The sequence below is a fragment of the Patagioenas fasciata genome, chromosome 1, assembly GCF_037038585.1.
Source record: "Patagioenas fasciata isolate bPatFas1 chromosome 1, bPatFas1.hap1, whole genome shotgun sequence".
In the NCBI taxonomy this organism is placed as follows: Eukaryota; Metazoa; Chordata; class Aves; order Columbiformes; family Columbidae; genus Patagioenas; species Patagioenas fasciata.
The window spans coordinates 69,588,574-69,609,793 of record NC_092520.1 but is presented as its reverse complement, the minus strand read 5'-3'; the positions used below and the strand labels follow the sequence as shown (position 1 = coordinate 69,609,793).

At 36.4% G+C, this 21,220-nt stretch overlaps 1 protein-coding gene across 3 annotated transcripts in view; it reads right to left on the bottom strand.

Annotated features, from left to right (window-relative positions):
• Positions 1-21,220, bottom strand: part of REV1 (REV1 DNA directed polymerase) — a 61,313-nt gene that overhangs the window by 26,667 nt on the left and 13,426 nt on the right. For 2 of the 3 annotated variants that reach the window (XM_065829463.2, XM_065829464.2), the window contains exons 2-8: positions 20,730-20,796; positions 19,807-19,939; positions 17,837-18,005; positions 10,495-10,644; positions 7,684-8,396; positions 5,744-5,851; positions 4,129-4,245 (exon numbers count right to left, since the gene is read on the bottom strand). In XM_065829463.2, the coding sequence (XP_065685535.2) occupies positions 4,129-4,245; positions 5,744-5,851; positions 7,684-8,396; positions 10,495-10,644; positions 17,837-18,005; positions 19,807-19,939; positions 20,730-20,786 (1,447 nt within the window). In that variant the 5' untranslated portion in view covers positions 20,787-20,796. Of the gene's footprint in view, positions 1-1,060; positions 1,292-4,128; positions 4,246-5,743; positions 5,852-7,683; positions 8,397-10,494; positions 10,645-17,836; positions 18,006-19,806; positions 19,940-20,729; positions 20,797-21,220 lie in introns of those variants that run through there. The other variant, XM_071808342.1, reaches the window with a different exon arrangement.

Below are 21,220 nucleotides of genomic sequence, written 5' to 3'. Positions count from 1 at the left end.
AACAAACCCACTTTTTATCATACTTACAGCCTCTTACTTAAAATTATTTTCCTAATAATCTAGATTTCACACAAAGTGATTTTTAAGAAGTGAAATAACCAGAATGCTAATTAGGTCAAATTAAAAAACACTAACTAGAAACTCGTATTTCCTTCAACACTCTTGTAGGGATATTAAGTGACAAAACTTCTGTTGTTACTTCCTAATAATTCTCTTATTAGGATATGTCAACTTCTTTCAAATATCACCATAGATTTACCTTGGATCAAAATGATACAATTATAAATAGTGCAACTCCAGACTTAAAATGAGACAGACCTTCCCCAATTCCATAAAACTTTACTGCATCCTCTCAGATTAATTTTAAAGAGTCCTCCAGGCCTACTGTATTCTAGGTGCTAGAACAGAATTCGATGACACTGAATAATGGAATCGAGTAAAGCATTTTCTGTTCCTTTCTATCTGGGTTTTCACAGTATGTAAACCTTGAAATACACATGCCTGTACTCTAAATATAGATCAGCCTGAAAAAATGGCCAGATGCAAAAACTACTATGCCCTCCAAAACTCCGTATCAGAATCAAACCAACAAGGTATCATACAGACAAAAAGCTTCTGTTTACTGAAAATGAAATCCAATACGTATGTTACAGTTCTTTTTCATTACTGTAGCCAATTTAATACCAGACACCTTTGTAATATAATAAACAAGATCTTTCTTCAGAGTGCCACAATGCCTAATTATATTTCATGGTACTAACAACTTCCACACTGACAATTTGACTAAAAGGAAACACGGTGCTACGTGCACATATGAGTAGTTATAGACCAGAGAAAGTGTTGTAATGAGTGAATGGAGACAGCAGGGGTAGAGCCTGACTCACATGAAAAACTGCTTTTATTCAGAATTTCTGCTAAATTTTTGCACCTTTTTATGTTTTAAATATTTTATGTATGATGAGCTCAGTATGTTACCTAACATGTCTGCAACTGAAAATCAGAGCAAAATTATGCCCCAAATAAAGATAAGAATGACAGGAACAATTTATTTAGTCCATGCCTTCCTGTGCCCTGGCCTGAGATGATGCTGTCATCTTGTCTATCTTCATTTGACTCGTCGACTTTTTCCACATCGCAGCAGAGCAGATCCCCCCATGAGCTGATGGAGTCACTTCATGTGAAATTCAGGGCAATGCAGAACACATTGTCCTCAATGGAAGGCAAGGTAGAGAACCTCTCATCAAAAGCTGGGAAACTAGACAGGCACATGGTGAATGTGGAGCAACGGATGGAGAAATCAGAGGCCAGGACCCAAGTCTGTGAAAAAGAAATCGCTGAGAATAAATCTGTGACTAATATGATGGTTAAAATCTGCTGCTCTTTAGAATGAAAAAAAAAGGGAGATACTAGGGTTGAGGGAAAGGAAGCCTAGAAAACATTCACATCTTGGGCATCCTGGCCATGGAAAAGAGACCCCAAACTATGAATCCTGATTAACATATGTTAATCCTCTATCTTTAGAACATGAATGTTAAAGATGACAAAAAAGTAGAGAAATAATTTCTACTACCCAGAAAGGCTATCTCCAATTTGGAGATTTAGGGTGAGAATGATAGTAAGTTTTTAAATTTAAAAGTTACACATTTTTGGATGAGTTCAAACAAGAAAAAGTATTTCATAAAAGATTCAGGATTCTGTTGACACTAAATATTTGTCTAGCAATCCAGATCAAAAGCAGGAACTAGAATCGCTAAAGAAGTAATTTGGAAAAAAAAAAGTAGCTGAAGCAGCAGAATTCAGTATTTGGTCAAAAGTGATTCACAAGGGTTTGGGGTTTTTTGTTTGTTTGCTGTAATTTGAAACATTTTTTTCTAATAAGCAAGACCTGGAGAAGGCAAAATCAGAGAACAGCCTGGAAAGCATGAAGCATCAAAAAATGAAGTGGGTTCCACGTTGAAGCATGAATGTTCTGTTCAAAGTTGGTCCCAACTACCTTTAATTTCATGTATATAACATGTCCCCAAACAGAATTGTGTATGTTTAACAGCATAATTTAGCATTCTGTTTATGTGATATTGTATATTTGATATTTTAGAAAAAGTACTTTTCCATGTGATACATGTGCCTACTGGACAACATTTAACTCTGGCACAGCACAATTAAACATGTGCTGTGAAGTGTTTCACATACACTTTCTAAAATACTGTGATGTTAGAAAAGGCTAGCCTGCAATTCCATCTTTTCATCTAAGACCACGGCTAACTGTAATTCCTTTTTCCCAAAAGGAAGACAAGCCATGTACTTATGAGAATGCAAGCAGAAACAACAGGTTGTATTTTTTGTTGATAAAAATGTTGTACATGGAGATAAAAAATAATGAGACAAAAAAATATTAAGAACTGCAGCTAATGAGACAGAGAGTGTAAAAAGAGTGTTAGGAAAAAATCCTTTCACTAAAACAATAGGTTGCACAATCAGAATAAGTATCAAGAAAGAAAGAGCTAGCTGCTGGCCTGGGTGCAAACCAGTGAGACTGGATGCTGAAGTTTTATCACAGCAATGAACGTGTGAGTATCCAGAAAAAGCTGCTGCAGTAAGAAGTTTATTATACAATGAGGCTGAAATCTGCTGTACCCTTAAGCAATAAATATAGTAAAGAGACACTACTGAATTTGAGAGTCACAAAGAACATACCAGATCTCAGACAAACTGTAATTTAACTGCCTCACTCTCTAAACATCACTTGATTGTATGAAGTCACACCCTTATCCAGTCTAAGGTCCTAACAGAAGTTACAAAGTCATTGTATAAAACTGAACTCCCAATAAATAGCTCATACACAAGCTATACTACAGAAAATCCAACTCCATAAAACCACAGCTATCTTTGTAATGCACTTATGCATGGCATTGCAAACAACAAAGCAGAAACTAAGTCTGGAGCATCCTGAAGAGTCCTTAAAAAGTCAAAGGCCAGTGGATTCCACAAACATATGTTCTACCTCAGTTTTGAAGTGTTCTTAATCTGCAGCAAAAAGACAAAATGGTATAACTTCTGTAATACCTTGTTTCCCAATATCTTTGAAAATTGGCAGATTTTGTTTACGTACTAACATTTCAGTAACAAGCATGGAAGAACCACCTGTCATTTTTCCACCTCTTGTATCAACCAAATAACTCACTGAGGTGTAAACTTTTTAACAACAGTGTTGGCAAAAAGTGCACATACAAGGGACAAAGGAGAAACTCGGCTTCCAAATCTAAACTGAAATTAAATAGCAGCTGCCCCTTGTATATGCACATTTTACCAACCTTGTGTTAAAAACTAAGTTTCAAGCTGACTGAGCAGACTGTTAGAAAAAAAACCCAAACAAGTTAACCAATGTTCAGCAACATACCATCTCATACTAAATGCAGTTCAGGCAGTATAATAATAATGAAACTTGTCAATAAAAGTATGTTTTGTTTACATTAGTATATTACTACTTGAGGACACAAAAAGTAAAAAACTTCTAAATTAGGCAGGCAAGTAAGGAATTCTCAAACTATGATAGAAGCCCTGGTTTTAAGGAAACAAACTAGTGGAGAGACAGAACACAGGAACTTGCACAGACTTCCAAAAACCTAAAACCCTCTAAGGACCACCCAAATTAACTCATTGTACACATGCAATTCAAAAGCCAGCTTCAAACAATCAGTTTCTCATTGGCCATGTGCTGTCATTTCTACTTTTATACTAAAAAAATTTAGTAGCCTTTTAAAATTTATTTTGTACGTTCTTCTCTGCAATAGACTTACTCGGAACAAAGTGATCCTGGACAATTAGTATTTATTTCTTATTTTAAATAATTACATTATATCTTATATACAACCTCAATGAAGGTGAGTAAAACTTAAATTACTTTAAAATAATTAATCCATACTGAGCAAAGCCAACTAACAAGAGGTCACAGTGGCATGTTGTTACTGAGGCCATAGAGCACCGTGTTGTCCAAAAATATTTCTTCTCTGAAATCCCGCGCATGAAAAAAACCCCAAATTATCAACTGTGCACTTTATTAGTAACTTCAAGGAAAAAGTCTTCAGCAACAAAAGTTAAAAAGATACAGACAAACAGACTTATCTGTACCTGCTTTGCCATTCAGTAGCTTATTCTGGTAATATTGCTGTTCAAGCTGGGGGTTTGCACCAGGGCGCAGTGGTGCCTTTCCTGCGCCTCTGTTACTAGTAACAGCTACTGGTTTTCCTGTGGAGAAGAAATGCATACATCAACATCTATAATAGCTTACATTTTAACAATAGCACAGCTAGGGTATGATCATAAAGATGTCTGCTTTATTTTTTTATAATTTCTTTCAAGCTTACACACTTGGAGAATAAAGGAAAAAACAGCTATGAAAATGACTTTGCATTGTCACCATGAATTTGCTGTCTTAATTGCAGTCACAAGTAAAGAAGAAAAAAGCTCTTAAAGAGTGAAAATACAGCCATACTAGTTTGTCTTTAATAACAAGTATAAATGGAAGCGGTGAACCTTCACCAATGCCCTAATGGTTCATTAGTTTAAGACACAGCAAACACTGTACTGATTTTAAATACTTTATCATGTTTAATATCTTAAGCAAATTGGAAGAGTATACACATACCAAAACACTCAGTTCCACTTGTTTAATTAACTGTACAAAATCAAATATTTAGTAAACTTCTGACTTTTTAGTAATATCAACACCTCCATAATTTTTCTATAGGAAGCTAATTTATGCACTGAAATTTCTGGCAGACTTCCATGGACAGAAAAAAATATTTGCCGAGAAGTCCTAGGTTCTTTATATTCCACTAATGGCATTTGAACTTGGAAGGAAATTAAGTTTTGAAGACCCAAACATACTAGGAGTCTCTTTAATACAGCTGCTTCTGCCTTTTCGTGAAAGAGAGCAAATGAACTGTATGCACACCTTACTCTTCTTTTCCAAGGTCAACGATAAATGTGTGTCAGATGGTCAGACAGTCAACTCTGCACCAAGTCTTCAGACTTGTGCATCACCAAAGTTCAGTGTTTGCACAGAACCACCATTTCTGAATGGTACACTTGAAAAAAACCCACCAAAACTTGCTAGGGAGCTCCACTAACTCTTCCTGTGCCCTAAGGACGATCACACAACTCAGACTTCTAAATGCCAAATGAATTGTTCATCCTCCAGGTCTTATAATACTTCATGTGTTAAGACCTTAGATAGAAAAGGGAAGGAGAAGCAAATTTTCCCTGAAAAAATAAATCAGGCAGAGACAATTAATTCTCAGCCTTGACCTTTCCATTTTCCTAGCTAAACAAAGCTCCTTACATTACTCTACAAAAATTATTAGGATACTTTTTTTTTCCTGAACAGAGAGTGACCAAACCCCACCTTTGGTACAACTAGAATTGGATGCCCAATTTCTAATATGGTAGATTTAAGTTTCAATAAGATATGTGCAAAGTTATAGAGAATAGTTACGTCAGATTTTACTTATTTTTTCTTACTTTAGATACTGAAAGGAGATAACAAGGAGAATTTCAGTTCTCTCTTCCACTTGCTTTTGGATTATGAGAAATTAAGTAGGAATATGAAAGTTGCATGGTCTGACTACCAAAGATGCCACAAAATAAGATTAACATGCAAAATTAATTTTGTAAGCGTGCAAGTTTGGTTTCATTTTTAAAGGTTCATCTGAGTAAACTGTAACACATAGAATTAAATACTAACCTTTGAGATCTGGTCTATTTCGGATAGCCACAGACACAAAGAAGCAATCCATATCCACGTGCATTATACAGCTCTGTGGCTTGGCTGAACTCGCAACAGACACATTACCTAGTATGAAGATACACCAACAGAAAACTTGAACCCTAATTTATACACTTTGGTACTACTCACACTAGTCCATCAAGGACTATCATCAAGTTTTCACCACCTTAAATTATAAAGATTCTTGTTCCTGCTCACCAAGAAGGTATTTCCATTTACAAAAGTATCAGAGAAATGTAAACACAAACAGTAGACATACAGCCTAAACAATGCATCAACTTAAAGTTTCTATTTTATTTTCTCATAATTAACACCTTCTACCTAACAAGCTCCCCCAACCCAAGAAGATTAATGTATGTTGTGGGAACTGGACCTTATTTTCACTATGTTAACACTGAATTTGAACAGTGATCTTTACTGCTTTTTGTTCCATCAGAAGACTGCTCCAAAAGAAAAAAAAAAAGTTCAGCTGCAGTAAAAACTACCATTAACTCTTCATGAAACACACCAAAATTAGTTTTAAACCTCTCATGGAATTGGATTTTGTCATTGCTGTATCTAAACTCATGTAAACATTCAGCAAAGATGAGCAATATCATTACAGACTGAAAAACTTACACTGCTAAAGCACTAGAAATACTTGTGTTAAGTATTCCAGAAGTCTGCATGTCTATATTGCTGACCTACCAGAGGAGGCTATTATCTAACAAAAAAAAAAAAAAAAAAAATCTTTATACGAACAATGCAGAACGTGTAACAGTGAAAAAATACTTCAAGTGAATTGTTCTGCTTAACATCTGAGCCAATTACTGCATAATCAGAACAATGTTTTCCTGTTTTTAATAATTTATCATTTGAACTTATTATTTAAAAAACAAGGTCTCATAAAGGGCCTATTTACAAACCAAGTGACAAAGTTAATGCTTAAGAAGCTGCTACTTGTCAACTAATACAGATTCATTAACTATTATCATACTCTAGGCCAAATCAAAGATAAACTAAAAATATATTAGCTCATACCTTATTTTGGTGAAAAAAACACATTAAGGTAGTTCGTAAGCTAACACATTTTGTAACTTGCGTATCCTAGCACAAACACAGAATCAGTTAATTTAATTAGCTAACAATAATTTTTTTAGGATGTGGTAATATATCATCAAGCATATTTTCATATGATTAGAAGTATTTTTACTGCACTCTTTAGTGCTACAGAGATAGCCTTTTAATTGATTAAGACTGTTAATGAGAGATTCTGAAGATGCAAAATATCTATACTTGTGACACTTTGCTTCTCATGAATTACACATATTTTTTCATTTTGGTCCTTGATATAAAGACATAAAACATTTCCCTTCTGTCACAAGCCAGGATCAGAAGTCTCATGCGACACTGTCACCCATTTACACAGACCCAGAAGTATACAAAACTCTATAAAAAAAAAAAATTAGTTCACTTCCAAATGTTACTAATCTTTTAAATTTTCACACTGAACTATAAGCAGCAAGGTTTTTTTTCTTGCATTTATTGTTTTTTTTTTCCCTTTAGATTTTCATATGGCAACTACAAACTTGTGTATTTAGATAGATATAGTATTTTTTTCCCCCTTGATCAATCCACATATCTTAGTAAAGTCAGGAATATTATTCCTACAAGGAAGAATTGAATATAGACCAGGGTATCACATTGTCACAATTTAAGTTAAAAAAAAAGAACAACAAACAAAATCAAAAGCAGTTGGATGTTTCAGTCTTAAGCGCAAAGTCACCAAGCTTTTCCAGACACTCTGACTGTAATGTGAATATTGAATACTAACTAACCTACTTAGTCTCAGCTACACATTTAATGTACAAAGATATGAGGCACCTTCTCAACATAAACCTTCTTAAACAAGTATCTACCTGTGTCAGTTTTAAGTGCAGACCTGCCTGCTTTCCATTTTTTTAATTTTTCCCTCCCTGGAAAGACACCGCTGTTTTTTCTCTGCAGGCTGTTGACAAACTCTGTCAATTCACACTTCCACGTTGATATATGATGCAGTCTTGAACGTGAATAGAAGTCTGAAATAAAACTACAATCTGAAGGTTTGGACACAGGTAAGGAAGTTGCCTTGCTAGGAGTAGGTACAGAAGTGCTTTTTGTGCTTGAAGGCCCCTGAACAGTGGAGTGGTGAGCACCATTTATTTTAGCAGTACTGTGCAAAGATGAAGATGAGGAGGAATTACTCATAGTCCTATGTGGATTCCACAAAAAGTCTGTATTTTTGTTGCTTTGCTTCAACTGCTGCGTTGTGCAGTCTCTAAAGTCAACCATGCCTTTATCAGTCTTCCCCTCCTCCTGCACAGGGCCTGGAGAGAACCTACTTGCAACACCGTTGCCGGAGGGCACCAAGCAATCCTGTGTCTTTAAGGCACTGGTAGAAGTGTGTGTGTGTCCATTAAAAATGGCAGTGCTGTCTTTGTGAGACTGAATCCCATTTTGTTTCTGGCCAGGAAGGATCTGCTCCAGCTCTGTAAATCCAAAATCATCACTTTCTTCTTCCTCTTCTTCATTCCAGCCACTTATTCCATTGGGTGTGATCTCGTTTTCCGCCTCAGACTTTTTAATATGATTTCTGAAACATACATGATTATTTAATACCATATCTTTTCTAAAAGAAGGCACATTTACACATCATTTCAAGTGCTAAGTATTTATCTTCCTAACTGGTAACATTATATACTTGAGTAGTTTTTACATTCTCAAGACAATTATCTCCAACTCTGAGCCATGTCCTCTCAAAGTCACAAAATATTGTATTGCTGTACAAGACATTTCAGAGATTTGGTGTATTATTAATGCAGCACCACCAGGAGTTTACACAGGAGTGACCAAAATTCTGCTCACATTAGAAAAGCTATTTCTAAGGCTTTTAACTTGACCAGCAGTCTCCAATCGAATTACAATAAAATATGTATTTGTTAACACAGATGTACTACCAGGGACAGCATGAATGGTGCAGGAATATGCAAACCATCAGGAGTTATCTTTGTATCAAGAGATGCAATTTTCCTTATCTAGTTACAAAGAAAGAAAGAAATAATACACAGAAACCTCCTGGGTTTTTTTTATAAAATTATTCTAGATTAATGTGCTAGATTTGTTTTATCTTCTCTCAAGGAAAAATCTGTTCAAGCTCCATAAATCAAATGTATTCTTACCTTTTGACAAAAACCCAAACTAACTACTCTTCATCTTTTAAGCATATAAAACAAAGTATTCTGCCACAAGAGCACAGGCAATTTACAGTTACTCTGACAGTGCAGAGGCAAAGCTTTCATTTGAAAAATTATCCCTGTAACAAACCCTAAGTGGAATTAAAACCAAAGCCTTCAAGAGTTGTGTATACTCTTGATCTGTTGAAAAACACCAGCCATTACTCCTAACTCCCAAAGCTAGCAATTTAAGTACACACAAAAAAGGTGGGAAATAATTACCTATCCAGTATACCAGTGAAAGAAGAAAGCCAATTAACTGTGACTACAATTTGATTAAGATTATCACAATCATAAATTATATTAAACATCATATTTTTGAGGAGTTGCACGGTTGAAAGTGGTATATCCAAAGGTACAGATATAGCACTAGAGGACAGGGCAGACTTTTAAAGAAACTCATGCTTTTCAGATTAAATTGGTATTTTTGGAAGTGTGAATACTCCTCTCATTCAAAAACCAATAACCATGCAATAGTAAGTAGTGATGGTGATTGTATCACTCGTTTAAAATACAGGTAAGATATACTGCCTAGGACATCCATTTTGTGGCACAGGTTTTATTTTTCCTAAACACAGACAAATCCCACTCACGCGGTAAAGTCTCCTCAGCATTATGCAGAACTGTATTTTAAATAAATCAGTGGACTGTGGAAGAACACAGATCATCATCATAAATCAGAAAGCCTAGTATCTTGTACAATGTCCCTGGCCCTGTTTGAGCAGTAGCATTGGACCAGATGACTTCCAGAGGTCTGTTCCAACCTCAATCATTCTATAATTTGATGATTCTTGCCTCTAAACAATGAATATGTGCTACTGAAAAAGATGCAGGAACCCTCTAAAAAAATCTACAGAACAGTCTGTTCAAGTGGAAGGTTTCTTTCCAAATTCCAATTCCTCTGCCAGTTAAGTTTTGCTGGTGCATTCTCTTCTATTCCCTTCTAGAGGTCTTTCAGGAGAGTCTTTCATATTGTAATTGGATTTTTAAGCCATCTTCTCTCTTGAGTGTGACTTAAACCTTGGTGTTACCATACATAAACTGTGATTTATTTAAGAAGCTAAAGAACAACTAGTATGCCTGTACATTTGTTCCTATGCACCTTTAGCAACACCTTTATCAAAAGTAATTATATCATATCAGCTTTTTGGTTTAAAATAAAGACCTACTTTTCAGTGCCACCAGTCAAAATCTTTCAATCTATGCCTGTTGCCTCCATACAGATATACTACATCCTAGGACTCCCAGGTCACATTATCAAGCAAAGGCTTGGAGTCGAGCTAACTGTAATTCTGTCCTCAACTATTTATACAGCTGTACCTTATTTTTAAATTTCACTTCCTCAGGGCTTCCCTTTAATAAAGCTGAAATGAATTTTTAAAATGATATATAGTTATAAATGCAAACCCATTATGGGTAAATAATTCATATCTGCATTACAAGATAAGAAACACTTACACCCTGTTGAGATCTTTAGCTATATTGCTTGGACCTGGCATGGCATCTTCAGGTTTGCATATGCTATTAAAGTTGAGACCTTTTTGAACACTTGACTGCTTGGTGTAAAGCTGATACGGAATGTGCGAGAGGAGGCGTCCAGCTTTAATGCTGAAACAAAAGAAAAAAAAAAGGAACAGAAAAGGAACACGTTACTACTTAAGACATTTTAAAAAACCTCTACCTCTTATGCTAAAAAATGTGTCCTGTACAACAAACTATTACTTTGGACATTATCTTCTGCTGTTCTGCTATATGTACTCACAGTCGCTTCCACAACCCCCTTCCCACTACTAAGTGGACTGAACAGCAATTTGTGATGTGGTGACTGGTAGTACTAAAGATGTTCGCACAGTTGTGTTGGTCAGTTGTTTACATCCATTTCTTCAACTGATACACACAAACTCCACATATGTAATTTCAAAAGCAAAATAAACAATGTCCCATTAAAAAAACTTGGTGAGTAGTCCAGGCTATTCTAACTAAGCAATGCTAAATGAACTCTTAAACATGGAATAACAAAATGCACATGCTCCAAGAAAATTTGGGTAGAATTCAAAGGAGGTGAGCTAGGAATTGCTATTAGAGGAACTACTTTTTCAATTCCAATAGGGTAATTACTCCTCCTTGTGAGGAAAACTCACTGAAGAAATCTAGACAGAAGAATAATTTCCAAACAGACCTTCCATAAATATCTGAAACTGCAATTATACTTCAACAACTGCTAAAATCCTTAGGGAAGTCATGTATTTTGAAGTGGTATCCTCTCAAAAATACACCACAGCATGATTTCATCTTTCTACCCTGATGCCTGCTGCTGGCAGAGGACATAATAGCCTTTCCAGCATGTGTTTCACCTATTCTTCATATGCAACTCTTTATACTGAACACTGGGTCAGAGACACTGAAACAGAGGAACTTCTCTTCTATCAAACAAGTTTATATTAGCATTCAGTTTTGAAGATACAATTGGATTCAAATTTTTAAAGACAGTTTAGCCCAGTGAAGTATTGTTTTTCTGTTCTTCAACACCTGAATGTTTTATCTTGGAGATGTGCTTTTTAACTAGCTCAAATCCATACTACTGTCAAGGGAGCTGGACAGTGGAACAAAAGCCCTCAGGAGCTTTCTTGCTGCAATTAGAGAAGAATATAGTGGGAGATCATGTCTCCCAATTAGATAAATTAAAACTAGTTAGGTATATACATAGAGATCTAGTAAAGTTTCTATGGCAATGTGATAGTAAAAAGAGCCCTAAAATTATGTCAATTAAATATTGTTTGATACGTGAATATAGAGCATCATTTATATAGCACAGGAACATAATTTACATTAAACACTGCTAAACAGAGCTAAAAATACACATGGTAGAGTTCCAAAGCTTTATTGTACAGAAAGTGGTCATGCAGCAACTAAGCTTTTACAATGCCTGGTTGGACTGTTTCTCCTATCACCATGTGAACCTGGGTGCATAACCACGCAGGTAATATTTCAAAATCATTACTGCAATTTCAATATGATAAAAAAACCCACATTAAGAACTTGTTCATGCTAAGATTTTAGCTACCAGAGCAGCTGTGTTACTAGATCAATACACAGCTGGTTTGGGTTTTTTTCAAAATGTTTGAAGATGCAACAACAGGAATCCTATTTTAGATGCCTCATTCAACATCTTTCCTCATTCCACACTCCCTGCATCACAGAATCCATAATCGCTAAAAAAAAAAAAAACAGGTTGGAAAGGACCTCCGGAGGTCTCTAGTAGAAACACTGCTCAAAGCAGGGTTATCTTTAAAGTTAGATCAAGTTGTCCACGGCTGAATTCACCCAAATTTTGAATATCTCCAAAGGCAAAGATTCCAAAACCTCTCTAGGCATGTGTTACACTGCTTACTCTTTCACTGTAATCTTTTCCTTACACTCGGCCATTCTTTTGCTGCAACTTGTGACTATGACCTAGTCCTCTTGTTGTGCATCTTGAAAAATCTGTATCCATGCTCCCTGTAACCACCATATACATAACAAAAGACAGCAACTAGATCACCTTCTAATCTTCTCTCCAAGCAGAACAAAACCAGCCTCCTCAGCCTCTTGTCATATATCACATGTTCCAGGCCCCTATTCCTGGTGGTAGTTCTCCTCTGAACTCACTCTGATTTGTCAGTATCTGTCTTGTACTGAGTAGACCAAAATCAGACACAGAACTCCAGATGTAGCTTCGGAAGTGCTGGACAGATTGGAAAAATCACTTCCCTTGACCTGCTGGCTATGGTCTTGCTGATGCAACACAGTATGTGTTAGCTTTTATCTACATGAAGGCACAACTGCTGCTTCATGGTCCACCAGGACCCTGAAGTCTTTCCCTACAAGGGTGTGTGCTAGCCAGCAAGTCCCTAGTGTCTCTCTGGCTGTGTGGAATTAATTCTGTACCATGTGCAGGATTCTGCATTTGACTTTGTTGAATTTAGTGAAGTTTCTGTCATCCCATTCCTCCAGTTTGTTTAGGTTCACCCAAGGGCAGCCCTGCTCTCCAGTATATCAGCTGTTCCCTTCTATTTACTGTCATCCACAAACTTGCTGAAGGTACTTTTCACTGCATCACCAATGTCCCCATTTTAAACAAAGACATTAAACTGCATGTGCCCCAGTATCTACCCTTCAGAAATGCCACTTGTAACTATTTGCTAATTCAACCCTGAACTGCTGACTGCTACTGTCTGAGCCAGGCAGTTGATCCAGTTCTTCACTCAACTTATCCAATCCCCATCTCCCCAATCTGACTTCCCCAACTTCCTCAGGACTGCAATGGGGGACTGTGTCAAAAGCCTTACTGCAGTCAAAGCAAACAATATCTACTGCTCTCCAGTTGTCCAGCCATCTCACCACAGAAGACAACCAGGCTGGTCAGGCATGATTTGCCACCCTGGATATTAACTTCCAGGAAGGTACCTTCTATAGTGTTCAGTGGCTGAGGTGAAGCTCATCACAGTGTGGTTCCCTAGACTCTTATTCCTTGCCTTTCTGAAGGCAGGCACAACATTTGCCTTTTATGCAGTCTTCCGGAAAATCTCATCTGATTGCCACAAATTTTCAAAGATGGCAGAGAGTGGTGCAGCAGTGATATCAGCCAGCTCCTTCAGCCCCCTTGGATTCTCATTCTATCTGGTACTCTAGTTGTATATATCATGTTTTGTTAAGTGAACCATAATTTATGTTTTCTATACCTTTGGTAGCAGTTCTTTTCTCCAGACTCTACAGCAGGCCTTCAAGGCACGAAAGTAACCTTGCCACTGAAGAAAAGCCAGTATTGAGTACTGTCACAGAGGCACCCCGAAGTTAGTTTAAGGGACAACAGGGTCCAAAACAACTTTTATTAAACCAATGAGAAACAGGGTTTTAGCACTCCAAAAGTTACTTAAATACAGGTTCAGGTATCAGTTGAGGAAAATTATTAAGGGGCAGCAACTAATACAACAGGTGGTCCACAGAGTGCATGTACGTTGCTTCACCCAAAACAATGCCAGAGCCGTCCCTGAGTCCCGGAGGAGTACACGCTTGCCTGAACACGGTGCGGGATTATTTTTAAAGAGATACACATACTTGTAGTGAGTACGGAAAGTTAGTACACTCGTGATTCCGCGACGGTAAATTTATAATACACTCGCAATCCTGCGAGGGTTAATACACTTACACGTGCAAATGTGCACGGAATATTACACGTGCTTATGTGGAAGCATGGGAGGAAAATACACTCGCAATTGTGCGAGGAAATAATTTATACACGTGCCCGTATTGAGCACGGAAAGTTACACGTGCATATGTGCACGGAAAGTATAAATACACTCGCGACTGTGCGAGAAGTTTTACTCACACCCGTGGCGGCAAGGCAGGCAGAGTCTCCATCCCGGGGAGGGGGGCTCTCGGCGGTAGCATCTTGCTCGTGCTCCGAGAGAACGGCAACAATGGGTGGAGTCTCGACAAGAGTCCCGTTTTTATATTGGCTGATCAGACCTGACTGTAGGCATTCCAGAAGCTTCTCTGCACCCCCACACTAGCTGTGGGGGTGCCCCTGAAGCCTCCAAAACATCCCCCACACTGGCCACAGGCACCCAGCGGCTCACTGGCGCCTTGGCACTCCCTTCTCCTAATGGCCCTGGCCAGGGTGCTCTGGGGCCAAACAAAAGAAGCTGTTAGCCTCAAAGAGCAGAGAGAGAGGGAGATGTGCCTACTCCTTCCATACTGAAGGAGGGAGGGGGAGAGAGGGGGGCTTGCATCCTGCCACAAGTACCTCAACTTTTTCCATATCCTTTGTCATGTAGTTGCCCCACCACCCAACAGCAGGCCCACTTCATTTGCTTCTGATATAGCTATAAAAGCCATCTCTTTCCCCTTCAATGCTTTGCTAGCTTCCAAAAAAAGTGTTAAGGTAACACAACATCTCATTTGAATAAATGAAAGCTACGAGTCTTAAAACATTTACAGCTTTCAAAAATTTTGCATTCTCAATACTCAATCAGAAAAACAAAATGAAATGCAATCTAACAGACTTTTTTCCCCTGTGGAAATAATTTTAATATGTTTTTTTCACATTTGTGTTAGATTAACACAGATATTTAAGGAAAAGCATTCACTCAATCTGCCACAAATTCTACTGGTAGCTCCTTCTAGTGGTTAGTTACTCTCACTCTCTGAAAAGCCATTTTATTATAAATGTTGATGAATGTTTGTTAAAAGAATATTCAAATTTGAAAGTCAAGCTCTAACATCAGGTTTTGTCAAAATTTAAACCACCTAAGTAACCTTCGTTTGACTTGCACTAGAAATTGCACAACAGCCTTTTCAACCTACGTAATTGTGTCAAGTATTTTCCAAATAAAGGAAGAAATATTTAGAAAGTAGGACTGCCTGAATTGTCTCTTCCTTCATTTGTTGGACAAATGGAGAGGTAGCAAAACCCTCAAGTAGGAGAATATAGTAAGAATTATTTCATTGCTAAACCAACCACATATTACTCTGCAATACTGGATTTTGCAACTACTGCTACCACAGGATCTCTATGCTAATTAAACGAAAATTCTAGAGCTACTAGCATTTAACAACAAGTTTATGAGAATCTTACTTTAGACCATAGTTCAGAATATTCATAGTTCAGATTATGCAAAGCTTTTAATGCAGCAAGAAACTTCAACATACACCTTACCATCCTTGTATATAGGTAACTCTGAAAAATCTTATCTTACATAGTTCACAAGGCATATTCCAAATTACTGACATTTTTGGTATTTTACCTTAATGTCTTTTTGGTGGCTCTCAAACAAAAAATGAAAATAATAGCCATTATAATAAGTGCTGTGGTAAATTCATCTGGAAAGCAGACATGCTATAGTGATAAGCACCAAAAAAAAGCATGAATTCATTACTCGTTTCATTATCATCAAAGAATTCAAGTCATTTGCAGAAACTACAAGGTTACAGAGACAAGAAGCAAAAACCAAGACACTGAATTATCAACTTGCAACCTGAATTCAGTCTTTTCTGTGAAGAGAATGTGGAAGGTGCCATAGTGAAAAAAGATAGCATGTGATCCTGTAATTAAAGACTAGATTATAATGTGTGCACACAAAGAAATAAATCAAAGCTCCACAGACAAGTGACCTTTTTATTTTGCAACCTTGGATGACAAGACTGTAGATGTAACAACACTGCTTTACCAGATATTTGAGACAGTAACATTTTAGTGTTGACTCTTAACCAAACTAAAATAAAAACAAAGCAACAACACACCGAAAAACCCACCCCTCCAAAAAAAAAAAAAAAAACACAGCATATTGCACCAACATGATGTGCATGTGAGCATTTCAACAAATTTGGAAATTCTACATCCACTGCACCAGCTTTCACCAACTTATCTACTGAGGAGAACTTCAATATTCCATGTACAGAGACAGAATATTTAACCAGTGAGTGTTCTTCAGTACTGTTGAGTGGAAGGGGAAAAATAAGGAGGGTTTGTGAAATCAGCTTCTATTCCAGATTCCAACACAAATCTTGTTCTATAGAGACAGTGAGTTCCCTGTCTCCTTGTACCTAACCCTGTATATCTGTCTGTACTCAGTTCTTCTGACTTATTCAGCAATACAACATTTCAGAACAAGGAGAAGTAGAACCTGAACACAAGATATCATATGGAAACTTTTAGGAGACTTCATACATTAGGTTCTAGCAAGTCTCTACTGAATGTATACAAATGAATTTTTCCCACTTGGTTAAAATTGTAACAAGCTTTAATGGTATCAATGAAAACAATTACATTTTTCAAATAAAAACACACCTACCACCAGTTTTCCAAGTCCTTAAACTTGTGGGCGACGCCCTACATGTGTTTAAAAAATGTACCCAAAGTCTTTTGCAAAATGAAGAACCTGTCATTTCTGATTACAGATATAAAAATTTACCTTAAAGATACATTACATGAAACGGCTGAATCCAAAGGACTGAAAATCAGCAAACTGAAAATAGGAACTGCAAATAGGACTTTACAAGTATATATGGAAAACAGTTCCTTGTCTGTTTCTGCTGGTCATCTAGGAAAGAGGCTAGTTAAGTATAGCATGACATGGGCAGAATAACTTCCAGAACATATTCCTGACTGTTCTATTTCCCATGGGTTCCTCAGATGGAATGCAAGCCAGATTAACTGCTCTGAGCCTGGCTATCATCTTTTTCAAGGACCTGAGGACAACTTCTGTTGATCCTATATATTCCAGTGCCTAGAGGAACCAAAGAACATAAAGTATTTGTGTATAAAACTTGCAAGTTTGTTTTGTTTTGTCTTTTCTACAAAGTCACAACATGATAAATGTTTAGATGGATGAATTTCAGTTTTATGAAAATACTTTTCAACTTACATGCTTCTTCATTTACAGATGAAATGAAACTTACGCAACGCACATTGACAAGAGGTTAAGAAACAATCACCTGGTACTTATTTAAACATACTGAGATGAAGGCTGGTCAACTGATTGGATATTGAACAGAATCAACAGGATAGTGTTCAGTTTTCTGATATGCCTGAGACTTTCTGGATATTCTTAGTGAAGTTTCTTAAGGAACAATCACTAAGAAGCGTATCTTCAATGTAACAGTGTTTTTTAAACTCAGCTGTTGCAAGGACAGATTTATTTTAAACTATACCATAATCTCAAAATGCAATCTTCTACAATGCTGTTCCTAGATTTTTCTTTCTTTTTTTTTTTTTCCTCCCAAAAAGAGAAATCTCCAAAAACAGTAGAGCTAAACTTACCTTTCCATGATCCACTCTGGCCGAACGACTTTTTCTCCTTTTAATTCTTTTATTTTGGCATTTGGAAGATTTGTGGCAATGATATGAGTTGTTTTTGATCTGGAATAATACACATGGTATTGGCCTCCATGCAACATCATTAGCCGTCTTAATTCATCAGCTGAGGGATCTATAAAATTAAAACCAGAAATATTCCTGTTTTGTGTCGGCAAATACAGTAAGAAAAACAACTTTAATTGAGAAATATGATGCCACAATCAGAAAGAGTGCAAACCACTGTCTTTCTCCTGAAAAACCTCACAAGTTCTTCAAAGAACAAATCAGAAAAGCATTTCTGAAGAAGTGTAGAAAACTGTTTCTGAAGAGACTGATTGAGAATGTAAACGTGCTACTTGTTATAGAGGATCTTTCCACAACATGTGGTAGGGGGAGGAATACTCAAGTAGATTTAATACCAAAACTACATTAAAGACTATATCAACATAACACAAAATTAAGTATTACATTAACTCACACTTATCTTTTCACCAGAGTTCAGGAGAATAGTTTATACCCAAAAGTAACAGAAAAGAACTAATATCAAAAGGGTTTAGCAACAGCATAGAATTCCTACTATACAATTTCTGGTTTCCTGAAGCAGTTAACTCACTCTTACCTTACCAGGTTATCCTAGAATTGTTACAGGGAACAGAGAATACCTTAAAAATTATCAACTCTTCTTATCCCCTCAATCATGTTAAAAAGAGCACTTGTTTTGCAAACAGAGGTGGGGGGAAAAAAAAAAAAAGTTTTAGCTTTTGGAGAACCTTTGCAGTGGTCTCAGATTGGCACCAAAAAGTTTAGGTCAGCACAAACTGAATGTTTTAATTAGTCATTCTGGCACAAGATACTGGGGTGGGGGGGGCAGGTAGGGAAAAAAAAAAATAGAGAAAGTTTATCAATACAGGGAGGAAGAAACTGTTTTTTGAAGAACAGAGTTACAATTCCTTCCAGGGGCCTACTGTCAACTCTCAAAATATTTCTAACACTTGATTGTTCCTCTAAGTTTTAACTAAAAATAGCATACATTTTCTCCAGGTGTTCTCTTTCTTACTCCAGCCTTTTGGACAATCACCTTGTAGAGTTCTATTTAGGAACTAGTACCTTGAAGAATATGCAAATGCTACATTTTCACTAAAGAAACTGCCTGTATTAAAGAACTGATTCAGATGTATTAATAGTTTAACATGTCAACCTTAACCTTCTTCAGCTTGTTCAGGTCCTGTGCTCAAACCAGCCCTGCTCCATACCATAGAAGCTGTACTCATTGGTTATGTAATAGTCACAACATTCCTAGCATAGGTCCCTGAAAAAGGCTTCAGGGAAGTTTCAAAAAGGTTATTATGCTGCTTTACAGAACCCAGGAGAAATACGAACATAAGTATGGTAGATTAAAAACCTTACTCCAGTTAACATGCACTATCAGTCCATCACAGACAATGCATATGTAAGTCTTGTTCTTCCTTCCACTATTAATGGGTTCACTGTCTCAAGCATTACACCACTCTGAGCAAGAAAACCCCAACATATCTACCCAAACATAAACTTAATGCATATGCTCCAAATCCAATGCAATCATCAATAGTTTGGAAAAATAACGAATTAGTATATGTAGGAGTATGGAGGAAGTTAAAAGGTTTCATTTCAAATAAAATCACAGAAATTTGGAAAAATTTACTGCTATTTCTATCAGTGATCATTCATGTAAATGATTTAGCAAAGTCATACTTATATTCAGAACCTAAATCTGATTTTATATTGAAAATCTTAACGATGAAATACAAAGTAATACAATATACAAAACATATACAGTCATTGTTATATATTTAATTTAGCTTCAACTAAAGTGTTTTACAGTTCTTTACTCCACTTACGATGGTAAACAGAATAAAAAACCAGAACAGATCCTTAAAAAAAACCAGAAGCTTTACCTGTAAAGCCGTTGACATAGATGGCAACTCCACTAAAGATACTTGATGAATTTCCATCCTTCTGGTGCTGTATGGCTGAATCTGACCGGAACTGATCCTCCAACTTCTTAACCTTTGCCGACATATACCCGCCCTAGTTTTTAAGTTAAAACAAAGCAAAACCAAACTGTTGATGTCAGTCTTATTTTCTAACATTTACAGACAGAAACTCATCAATTGTAAGACTGGAAAGGTAAGCAGCATTCCTTCAAATTGATTTTGGTCGACATGCAATATGCATATTCTTTTTCTAAATGAAAACCAGCAAATCCTCCACCCTAAATTCTTATGTACAATATAACTGCATCTTGTTACCAACATAGCGGGATTTATTTCATACTTCTTTAATCTTATTCCATAAGAAAAATATTCTATCTATATAAAAATTATTATAGAATAAAAAGAAGAAAAAAAGAAATAAGGGAATGACGCAAGTTAGGATGCTAAATTGGAGAGTCATTACCTAAAGAAATAATGTAGAGAATATTCATTAAGCTCCACGTATTTTCAGTTCTTAAATATACATGAGGCAGTAGTATCATAAACATGTATGTAAATTAGGCACCTCAGTTATTGTTTGTCCAATTATATAGGATAACCATAAATACTTTTAAAATTATTTAGTTAAGTATTTAAATGGTGATTTAAAACTATTCAAGGGTCTGCACTTCTTAATAATGCAATTCAGTGGATAATTGTGAAGGAAGACTTCACAACTTAGTAATTTAAAAAATTTCTTTTGAACTTCATTACATGTTTTCAAATGAGGCAAAAAGGTTTAAGCATACCTTTAGCATATATAGCATAATTGTAAACCCTTTATAACCACAGTGCCACTTACTACTTACTCTACTGCAAAAAAAGCCATTTGGTTTTGAACATACCCATATTCCCCAGCCATCGCCATCGGCAGCCCGTTTCCGCCATCCACCTCGCCTCATACTGAAGCTTCTGCGCAGGAAGAAAAATGCTCAATCAATTAGATGTTTAGTAATATCATCAGTGGCATTTCAGTGATGCATTACAGGTCATCTACAGATTATCACAAATATTACATTTTTCAGTGGGCTTCACTGAGTTAACCTAAATATTAAAAATTGCATAAAAACCTAGTTACTCAGTTTTGTAGTAATGCATAGTGTAGCACCTATGTATCAAAAAACCCAAAACTCAAACTCATTACAATGTTGAGCTTCCATTATGATTTATTAAATTCCTCCTGTTCATCATACATCTCCTATAATAAAAGGTTCTTAAATATAGTTGCTACTGTTCATGCAAAATATTGCCCAAGTCAGGAACAACTTTTTATTTCCTATTTGATACTATCTGCACGGTGGGATGCAGGCAAACACCTCCTGGTACTAGATCCATT